Below are 11673 nucleotides of genomic sequence, written 5' to 3'. Positions count from 1 at the left end.
ATGGTTGTTAAGGGAATGGGAAATGGTAATTTAGGGGTTTAAAGTGTTAAGGGATGGTTTGTGATACTGTCCATAGCCAAAAATGGTGTATTTACTTCCGCATCTCTACTTCGCGGAAATTCGACTTTCGCGGGCGGTCTCGGAACGCATCCCCCGCGAAAATCGAGGGAACACTGTATACTGTTGTACCATATAAGTGCCGTCATTTGTGTGTATGGGTGCCATACTGACAGGTACTGTACCGTAATCAGTGTACCGTACGGTACACTTTCTTTGGGGGTGTCAGCTTTTCTGCCTATGAATTTGTCTTATTTGAGAAATATAAGGCACCCCCCGAAAATAAGACGTAGCACAACGTTTGGAGCAAAAATTAATATAAGACAGTGTTTTATTTTCGGGGAAACACGGTAATAATAATAATAATAATAATAATAATAATAATAATAATAATAATAATAATGTGTGCAAAAGTGCAGACTCTGTAAAGAAACAGATGAAACAATCGATCACAAACTCGCTGCAAAAAGATCGCACAGACTGACTACAAGCATAGACACGATGCTGCGGCACAGATGATCCACTGGAACTTGTGCCAGAACTACCATCTACCAGTGGCAAAGAACTGGTGGGATCATAAGCCTGAAAACGTGGTCAAAAACGAGCAAGCAAAACTACTGTGGGACTTCCGACTTCAGACCGACCAAATTTTGAAACATAACACACCAGGCATCCTGATTGTGGAGAAAAAGAAAGTATGGATCATCGACATCGCAATCCCAAGAGACAGCAGAATTGAGGAGAAGCAGCAAGAGAAATTTGTGAACTATGAAGACCTGAAAATCGAGCTGCAACGACTCTGGCATAAGTTTTTTTTTAATCTGTCACAGTTTGGGTTGACAACCTTCCCACCCCACCCCATGGCATGATTAGGAAGGGAATCGAAAATAAGTCAGTAAGTGTTGTATTGCCTCTGTACAAATCGATGGTGAGACCATACTTGGAGTATACTCTGTACAGTTCTGGTCACCCCAACTCAAGAAGGATATAATGGAACTGGAAATGGTGCAAAAAAGGGCAACAAGTATGATCAAGGAAATGGAGCACCTCCGTTATGAAACCAGGTTGCAATGCCTTGGTCTCTTCAGCCTTGAAAGACGGCATTTAAGAGGTGGCTTGATCGAAGTGTATAAAATCATGCATGGGATAGAAAAGGTGGATAGAGAAAAATTCTTTTCTCTATTACACAATACTAGGACAAGGGGGTAAAGCTCATAGGTAAGAAAGTGAGGACAAATAAAGGGAAATTGAGTCTAAGGAGAAGGGCGGCATAAAATTGATTGAATGAATGAATGAATGAATGAATGAATGAAATATTTCTTCACTCAGAAGATCCTTGGTTGTTGGAATTCACTTCCAGAAGAGGTTGTGACAGCTTTCAGCCTTGATAGCTTCAAGGCAGGATTAGACAGATTCATGGATGCCAAGTGTATTATAGGAGGTTATTGAAATGGATGTCCATGTGCTGCCTCTATGTGGGTTGAGGCTGGCAGGGTTCCCTTGGGTACCATTTGTTGGGGGTCAAGAGAAAGGGAGGGTCTTGCCTTCACTTTCTGCTCAAGATCCCTATGGAAAATTGGGGGGCCACTGTGTGACACAGAATGCTGGACTCGATGGGCTTTGGCCTGATTCAGCAGGGCTCTGCTTAGGTTCTTATGCTCACCCCTGGCTGCCCACTTATCTCACCATCTTATAAAATAATGTCCGTCCTCTCCCACTTCTCATTTTTAAAGATTGCTTTGCAAGGCATGGCAGTTCTTGGATGTAAATCATAGCCACACATGACACATCCCACCAATCAGCCAAGACAGAGTGGGAGGGCAACTCTCCATGACGGATTTCAAGAGACAAGGCCTTATTGTGGAACTTCACTTCTCGTTCTCAACACCAGCTTGATGTTGAGAATTCGGTGCTGTTGCAAAAACAACAAATCCAGGAATATTTCAAGAACACTCAGATCGGGAGGAGAGGTTCCTGGCGAAGAGAGAGGCCAAACATTTATTTTTCTTTTTTGGATACTGATTTTCAAATTAGCTGAACTTCTCTTCTCTTGGATGGGAAGCAAAATGTTTTCAAGAAAAAAAAACAGCCCCTGAAGAAAGTCCAGTTGCTTTTTGGGGAGGGGGCAGGGACGGATTCCCGTTTTCACCACTAGCAGTGTGCTATGCGCGCAGCTTGGGGTGTCCCGCTTATGTGCATGCACATCCCAGAGAGGTTTTGCTTCTGCGCATGAGCAGGAAGCAAAATCTCACGAGGGGACACGTGGTTGTGTGACATTTTGGTGATTTTTTTGCTTCCGCGCATGCGCCATAGTTGTTAAGCGAATTGTTGGGTTTGTTGAGTTAGTAACAGGGTTGTTAAGTGAATCTGGCTGCCCTGTTGACTTGGCTTGTCGCAAAAGGGATCACGGGACTCTGCAACCATCATAACTGGGGATAATTACCATCTTTCCCCCTTTTTATGTTTTTGGCCTTACTGTATGATAGATTAGGTTGAATGTGTATGACTGCATAGTTAGGGGTTTTATTATGTTATTAATGCCTTCTTAAATGTTGTGGTTAACTCTGGCCCAGCTCCTGCCTCAAGGACTGTGGATGTGGGGGAGACATCCACATGCTGCAGGCCTATTTTGCCCCGGTGGAATCTGATGATGAAGGCTCCTCTGACCAAGAAGACATGAGTGACAGGGAGGAGGAGAGTGTGGCAGACAGCTCAGAAGGAGATCAATTATCTAGCTCCTCCTTGGATTCGGAACAAGAGTTAATGATACATCCATGCATGCAGAGAGTGATGCATAGGCAACAACAACTGAGAGATTATTATCAAAGAAAATGAGGCCACCTGTGGTTGGGTGGGGCTGTGGTCATTAGTGAGGCTGCTATAAATAGCAGCCTGTGGGTTTGGCCACTGTGGAGGATTATCTGATCGTTGTGTTTCGTGCCTGCCTTGCTGACTGTGACCTTTCGTGTGCTGATTTTCCCCCGCTTTGAAACTCAACCAGAGCAAAGTGTGTTTCACTTTGTGAAAGAAGAAGGACTGTGAATTGCCTCACAGCTGCAAGCTAAGTATCACAGAACTGATAAGGGACTTGTACCAATTACCAGTTTGTTTGGAGACCAGTGCTCTTTGCTATACCAAAAGAGGGCTTGGTTTAAGTGAATTTTCATTATAAAGAACATTGTTTTGAATTTTCAAACGTGTGTGTGTCTGAAATTTGTACCTGTGAATTTTTGGGAGGAGTCTACCAGAGAGCCCGATAGAACATTAAATAGATTTAATTTTTTTTATTATTAGATTTTTAATGTATTGTATTACTGTTATGCTGTGAGCCGCCCCGAGTCTGAGGAGAGGGGCGGCATACAAATCCAATAAACTATAATAAACTATAAAGTATAACTATGAACCAGTTGCCAAGCGGTTGAATTTTGATTGTGTGCTCCCACTGACAATGGCTGTCAGTGTGCAAAATGGTCGTTAATTTGATCTTTTCGGTGCCGTTGTAACTTTGAACGGTCACTAAATGAACTGTTATAAGTGGAGGACTACCGATGTTTTGATTCTTGCTTCGGACAGTGTTGCTTTTAATAATGTGCTGTTTTCAATGGGTGTTTCATGAAGATAAATGACCAGGAGCAATGAAATAAACAAACAAACCGGCGTTATTATATTCTTGGGTTTCCCCCCTTATTTTGGTTGGAATAGCTTTGTTTTCCTCGCCTTTTGTTCTTCTCGTCTGCCGAAAAGATGCCATTATTTGGAATGAAAGAAAAAGAAAAACAAGGCCCAACATCAATATTGATGACATCAACGGGGTCGTTTGCACAATCCATTCAATCACTACTGACAGAACCGGAGAAGATCCAGGATAAGAGGCCGTATGTCTCAGCAAGCCTGTTGCTAGGAGACTAGAAAGGTTGCTAGGGAACCGCTGCTGAGGTGATCAAAGGATGGGCATCCTAAACTCCAGGTTGCTTGTGGCCCTTAGAGTCCGATTTTTTGGGGCAACTCTTGGAATGTCCCATTGGGGCAACTTAATGGTAAACTTAGTTGGGGGAAAGATCAAAAGCAACATGAGAAAATATTATTTTACTGAAAGAGTAGTAGATCCTTGGAACAAACTTCCAGCAGACGTGGTAGATAGTAACTGAATTTAAACATGCCTGGGATAAACATATATCCATCCTAAGATAAAATACAGAAAATAGTATAAGGGCAGACTAGATGGACCATGAGGTCTTTTTCTGCTGTCAGACTTCTATGTTTCTAAGGCAAGCTAACTTTTTGAGGCAGAGGAACACATGAAAACTCCAATTTAACTTCAAAAGATATTTTATATCATTAAATAATGTCCCAAACTTCCTCAAATCCATTTTGGTTTTGCTCACACTACTATAAAAAGGATGTTGAGACTCTGGGACGAGTGCAGAGAAGAGCAACCAACATGATTAGGGGAGTAAAGGCCAAAACACATGAAGAACGGTTACAGGAAGTGGGCATGGCTAATCGTGTGAAGAGAGAAGGACCAGGGAAGAAATGATTTACTGGAACTCTTCTCAAACTCTTGAATAAAAAGCCATCTCGACATCCAAACATCGTCTAATCAATAGCAAAAGGTGATGTATCCCTCAACACAAAATCCCTAAAATACTTGCATCTTGACTGGGTTTACATTCTGGTTGAACTCAAGATTTTTTGATTTAAAGGTGGATTCAGTTCAGCAATGGGTGGAAACTAAACAAGGAGAGAAGTAACTTAGAACTAAGGAGAAATTTCCTGACGGTTAGAACAATGAATCTGTGGAACAGAAGTTGCCTCCAGAAGTTGTGAATGTTCTAACACTGCAAGTTGTAAGAAGATGTTGGATAACCATCTGTCTGAAGCAATGTAGGGTTTCCTGCCTAAGCAGAGGGTTGGACTAGAAGACCTCCAAGGTCCCCTCCAACTTGGTTGTTATTATGATTAGATATGGGGACTGTAATTCAGTAACATTTGAAGGACCAGAGAGTGCCCACTATGGAAATCAGAGAACTGTCCCATGCCCCAGTTTCTCTATCCCAACCGGCAGCATCATTCCAAGACTTCCTGTAGCCTTTTGAGGTGTAGATGCTGGTGTTCAACCAGCCCTGGTGGTCCCCATTCTCCTGCTTCTAGGAAGCCTTTCTCAGAGCCATCAGCTGCAACACCTCCCTCTCTCCCTTCTTTTCCTCCCTTCCTCCTCGTTTTGAGGGCATGGAGGAGCAGAAAGAAAAAACCGTCGGGACCATCTTCTGCCTCATGCATTCCAGCGGCCAGTTAGGTCCCACAGTCGGCCTTCTCCAGGTCCCGTCGGCTAGACAATGTCGACTGGTGGGGCCTAGGGGAAGAGCCTTCTCTGTGGCGGCCCCGGCCCTCTGGAATGAACTCCCTCCGGAGATACATACCGCCCCTTCTCTCCTGGTCTTTCGCTAAGCTTTAAAAACCTACCATTTGCCGGTGGGCATTGTGATGAGACTGTCTCTGGCCAATACGAGATATGATTGGATTGGATGAATGAATGTATGAGAGTGTACACGGGGTCTTTTATAATGTTTTAGTAAATTTCCATATTTTATAGTTATTAGATTTTGTATATATTTAATGTTGTGCGCCGTCCTGAGTTGCCTCGAGAAAGGCGGCATAGAAATCTAATAAGGAAAGAAAGGAAGAAAGAAAGAAAGAAAGAAAGAAAGAAAGAAAGAAAGAAAGAAACTTTGTTGACCTACATCTTAAGGACACGGTTGGGCCCTCTTTAAATTTCTCTAGAGCAAACAAGACGAATGGTCTACACCAGAGGTCCCCAACCGCCGGTCCGCGGACCAGGACCGGGCCGTTGGGGTTTTTCAGCCGGTCCGCGGCGCCGCTGACAGCTAGCTTTGGCTGCTGGGGGGGCGGGGAGGATTAAATCCTCCCCCCCTCCAGGAGCAGCAAAAGCCTAAGCGGCGGGGTGCATTTCGGCAATGCTTTCCCTCCGCGGTGGGGGGTGCAGGGCAGGCGCAGGCAGCCCCAGGAGACGCCGCCGCTATCCGGGCGCGGCGAAAGCGAGTCGGTCGAAAGGCTGCCCGGGTCGCGCCTGCGGTCGTCCTCGCGCTCCCATCGCGCAACAAGTGCGGGCTTGTTGTGGCTGCCGCGCGCCGCTTTGCCTCCCTCTGCTGCGAGCCTTCGGGGCTCCGGGGCGGCGCGGCTGGCGGGAGGGCAGCTTCCAGCGGGACGTTGATGGGTCTTGGAAAGCTTTCTCGTGGCGGTGGCTCTGGCGCGGCTGCAGAGCATTGGTGGGAGCGGGAACTCCGTCGGATCGCCCGAACTCCAAAGCCTCAGCGAGGTTTGGCTGCCGGGGGGCCGGGGAGGATTAAATCCTCCCCCCCTCCAGGAGCAGCAAAAGCCTAAGCGGCGGGGTGCGCCCTTTGCATTTCGGCATTGGCGCTCTCTCCTCCAGGAGCAGCAAAAGCCTCAGCGACTGATCGCGTCGTTTGCCTTTCTGCTCCATCGTTGAGGCTTTTGCTGCTCGTGGAGGGGAGAGCGCCAATGCCGAAATGCAAAGGGCGCACCCCGCCGCTTAGGCTTTTGCTGCTCGTGGAGGGGGGGTTGGCAGTGCCGATACCAAATGCTTTCCCTCCGCGGTGGGGGGTGCAGGGCAGGCGCAGGCAGCCCCAGGAGACAAAGAGTGAATGAGAGAAAGGAAAGAGAGAGAAAGGGAGGGAGAGAAAGGAGTGAGAGATAGAAAGGATAGAGAGTAAGAGGGAATGAGAGAAAGGAAAGAGAGAGAAAGGGAGGGAGAGAAGGAAAGAGTGAGAGATAGAAAGGATAGAAAGAGGGAATGAGAGAAAGGAAAGAGAGAAAGGGAGGGAGAGAAGGAAAGAGTGGGAGATAGAAAGGATAGAAAGAGGGAATGAGAGAAAGGAAAGAGAGAGAAAGGGAGAGAGAGAAGGAAAGAGTGAGAGATAGAAAGGATAGAAAGAGGGAATGAGAGAAAGGAAAGAAAGGGAGGGAGAGAAGGAAAGAGTGAGAGATAGAAAGGATAGAAAGAGGGAATGAGAGAAAGGAAAGAGAGAGAAAGGGAGGGAGAGAAGGAAAGAGTGAGAGATAGAAAGGATAGAAAGAGGGAATGAGAGAAAGGAAAGAGAGAGAAAGGGAGGGAGAGAAGGAAAGAGTGAGAGATAGAAAGGATAGAAAGAGGGAATGAGAGAAAGAGGAAATGAAGGAAATGAACCCCACCCCCATATGACCAAAGCGCCCCCCCCCCACCGGGCCATGGAAAACTGGTCTAGCTTAATGCCGGTCCCTGGTGCAAAAAAGGTTGGGGACCTCTGGTCTACACGGCCAGGAGATTTACTGTGCCAAAACAGAAAGCAGTCTGTTCTCCAGAGCATAAATAATTTGTAGATGCATCTCATGATGGTCCTAAGCAACGCTCATGACTTGCCTATTATGGGGTGTGACCTCTCCTTGAAGATATACCATCAACACGCTGGCCATCAGATTCTATTAAGCCCCAATGGAGGATGTTCAAGGTCTTCCTCTCCATCCCTCAGTAGGTCTTATGAGCTGCTTTATGTCTCCACTAGCTAATAATAATAATAATGAGGTGGAAGGGACCTTGGAGGTCTTCTAGTCCAACCCCCTGCTTAGGCAGGAAACCCTACACTACTTCAGACAGATGGTTATCCAACATCTGCTTAAAAACTTCCAGTGTTGGACCATTTACAACTTCTGGAGGAAAGCTGTTCCACTGGTCAACCGTTCTGACTGTCGGGAAATTTCTCCTTAGTTCTAAATTGCTCCTCTCCTTGTTTCGTTCCCACCCATTGCTTCTTGTTCTACCCTCTTTGGAGAATAGGTTGACTCTCTCTTCTTTGGGGCAACCCCTGAGATATTGGAAGACTGCTATCATGTCTCCCCTGGTCCTTCTTTTCATTAAACTAGACATACCCAGTTCCTGCAACCGTTCTTCCTATGTTTTAGCCTACAGTCTCCTAATCATCTTTTGTTGCTTTTTTCTGTACTCCTAGAGTCTCAATATCTTTTTGACATCGTGATGACCAAAACTGAATGCGGTATTCCAAGTATTCCTATGTTGGCTTTTTTGGCAGCTGTTGCTCCTATTTAAATGGTTGTCCACTAGGACTCCAAGATCCCTCTCACAGTTGCTACGGCTTTAGAAAAGTCGGGAACCACTGCTCTAAAAGGATGCAACTGACCAGCTGTCTGCAAGGCATATACATCCTTCCATTCCCCACCATCCAGTCAGAGCTGAAGAAGCTTCTGGGATGAGAAGCGAAACGTCTTCAAAAGAAGAAAAAAAACTAAGGAAGTCCAGTTGAAAACACTTATATTATTTGCAATCAGTCGGCAGACAAGCGGTCTTGTTACCTGATCGGATAGTCTGCAGCACTGAGGTTAATGAAGAAGTCCCAAGGCCAGTCCTTCATCTCCAAGAGGTCCTGCATACTCTGGAGGTAGGTGGAGAGAAGACTGGCTCCACCCCAGATGGTAGCCATGCGCCAGGAGGTGACTCTCACGTTCGGATACTGGCTTGCGAACTGGAGCACTTGCCGGTGTAAGTAATTGGAACGCTTTATGGGGACAGAAAAGGTTCAGTGAGAGACAGTGACATCTGTCTGTCTGTCTGTCTGTCTGTCTATCTCTATCTATCTATCTATCTATCTATCTATCTATCTATCTATCTATCATCTATCTATCTATCTATCATCTATCTATCTATCATCTATCTATCTATCTATCTATCATCTATCTATCTATCTCTATCTATCTATCTATCTCTATCTATCTATCTATCTCTATCTATCTATCATCTATCTATCTATCTATCTATCTATCTCTATCTCTATCTATCTATCTATCTATCTATCATCTCTCTCTCTCTCTCTCTCTCTATCTGTTCTGTCTCTTCATTACACAGATTGCAAGCGCTCACCAATGTCTTCTTGAACAACTTTTATTCATAACAATTTTTTTATCCAAATTATCAAACAATCATTTCATTTCCAGCTATGTTCATTAGCTCTCAGCAACTCTGCATTCCAATCTCAGTTCTACTTTAATGGCTCCGGGAGCCGTGCCAAAGGCTAAATCATTACTGTCCCAGATAGAGAAAATTCCTCATGCATCATGAACTCTGACAGCTTCCCCAAATGTTCAGATACTTTACATCTTCTTCTCGGTTAAAAGTTCTTAATAGCTAAAATCCGTGCTTTCTGAGAAACTTCATCAGAGCACCCTGGAAGAAACCGCTTCTACCAGAATAGTTGCACTCCACAAAGAATTTACCCAGACTCCCATTCTTCAAATAGCTCTAGTGACAAAACAGCCACTCTAAGCTACACATAGTAGAGAATCACTTCCTTTTCCAATACAATTTCTGATGTCTGCTATGTCTAGGATCTAACAGAGGTTCGTTTTTCATAAGATCTCCTTCCTCCTCCTCCGATTCAGAAATAGTCTTCATTAACACCTCTTCATCCTCGTTTTCCTCCCCTTCACTTTTTGCCTCGGCTGGCAAGGCCATGGCCCAGTGCATCCAGACGGCCCTGGTTCTTTTTCATCCTCATCATCCGACATTATCAAAGTTGATCTAGGCCAAGAGTAGGCTACGTTGGCTCTTCTATGACATGTGGACTTCAACTCCCAGAATTCCTGAGCTAGCACGATTGGCTCAGGAATGCTGGGAGTTGAAGTCCACAAGTCATAGAAGAGCCAACTTTGCCTACCCCTGATCTAGGCTCCCTCACAGCACGCTCTGTCTGTCTGTCTGTCTGTCGTCTATCTATCTATCTATCATCTCTCTCTCTCTCTCCCTCCCTCCCTCCATCCATCCATCCATCCATCTATTTTTTTTAAATTTAGATGCTGTCCAACTCCCGAAGAACTCTGGGCTGCTTACAAAAAGGTACATCTAAATTTTTTTTTAAAAAGCAGTTTAAAACCCCTTGTATAAAAACATTCATATCTTTTCATATTCATATTCATATCTTTTGTGGCTGGATCTAAAAGAGCCATTTAATCAACGGCCAATCTATGCGCATGCCGGTGTCTCTCTCTCTTTCTCTCTCTCTCTCTCTGTCTCTCTCTCTGTGTGTGTATTGGTTTCTAGATCATTTTTTCAGTCCCATTGTTAACTTTGAACCATCACAAGTTGAGGACCACCTGCATTTACGGCTTCTGCCAAACAGAAGAAGCACAGAAGCTCAGAAGAAGCCCAAAGCTGGGAGAACTGACGGAACAAGGTGCTCTGTTTACCTTGTCAACGTGGATGTAATAAAAGTGATCCTGATGATAGATAGCCTTGAACATGCGCATCAGCTGGCGAGAAGCTCGGCCGTGGACGACCAAAACGAAGGCGATCCGGACGGGGTCAGTTGGCATGTATTCTATGGAGTCCTCATCCCACTGGAGATTGTTATTGGCTTTGCCTGTTTGGAAAGAAAACATCATCTATCATTCTGCACACACATATATATATATATATATACACACACACACATGGAAAATGCATGGGAAAATACCCAAATATGCCTAGACTTACACACCTATACCCGTGAAAATCTATGAAACAATATATGTATGTATGTGTATGTATGTATGTATGTATATATGTTTTTGTATGTATATATGTATATACAGTATATATATATATGTTTTTTCTGTGATACATATATATATACACACACACACATATACATACAGTATGTCACATATTTTTTTTGCTGAATTTGAAAATTAAGGGAGACTAGGATAGATCTATTTCAGCCTTATTTTGGCCTCATCAGCTAGCCATACCCACTGGGACTTGAACCTGCAACCTTTGCCTTGTAAGGCAGAGAATTATCCTCTAGGCTACAGTATCCAATTCCTTCAGCTATATATACAAGGCCGAAATAGCGCTATCCTAGTCTCTCTTAATTTTAAAAAATTCAGCAAAAACATGTGATATATACATACATATATACATAGATACACACACACACATACATATATATATTCTTGCAATTGAGTCCTGTTAAAATCATGGAGTTAATCTTTTTTTAAAGCAAACACTGACCTCAGCGTTCTGTAACAAATAATTTATGACTCTGTATCTTTATAATTTAAGATTATACTTGGGAAATTCCTTTCCTTCCAGTAACTCCTGGAGTTTCGGCAATGGGGAAAATATGTAATGAAAACGCCAGGGCATTTTAACTTCTGAAAGAGAAATGCAGCATATATTTACTGTAATGAATATTAAGTTCTAGCATGGATGGGCATTCCAGCTCTTCCATTAAAAAATCATACCCCTGATTATCCCAATGCTGATTTTTTTTAAAAAGAAATCCAACAATACAATGACCTAAAGGATTTAAAAAAAAAAATTCCTAGCATGAAGCAATTCTTTGCTGATTTACTGCAAATAAATCAAGTTTCAAATCCACCTATCCCCCCCTGACCTAACAGGATGTAAAGCTTTATGTCGAATGTTGACTCATGAGCCAATGAACTGTGCGCTGATGATGGGAAGAAGTTAAAAATAGGAGGAACAAAATCAAAGAAATTGCTACTTCTGTCTCATAAATTATTCTTTTGGCTTACATTTTCCCCCTAATG

General features: G+C 43.9%; 1 protein-coding gene across 1 annotated transcript in view; it reads right to left on the bottom strand.

Annotated features, from left to right (window-relative positions):
* Window positions 1-11673, bottom strand: part of XYLT1 (xylosyltransferase 1) — a 192349-nt gene that overhangs the window by 47786 nt on the left and 132890 nt on the right. The window contains exons 4-5 of the mRNA XM_070761135.1: window positions 10330-10502; window positions 8443-8645 (exon numbers count right to left, since the gene is read on the bottom strand). Of these exons, the coding sequence (XP_070617236.1) occupies window positions 8443-8645; window positions 10330-10502 (376 nt within the window). The remainder of the gene's footprint in view (window positions 1-8442; window positions 8646-10329; window positions 10503-11673) is intronic.

Source organism: Erythrolamprus reginae, chromosome 9 (genome assembly GCF_031021105.1).
Source record: "Erythrolamprus reginae isolate rEryReg1 chromosome 9, rEryReg1.hap1, whole genome shotgun sequence".
Taxonomy (NCBI): Eukaryota; Metazoa; Chordata; class Lepidosauria; order Squamata; family Dipsadidae; genus Erythrolamprus; species Erythrolamprus reginae.
This window is presented reverse-complemented; position numbering and strand designations above follow the sequence as displayed.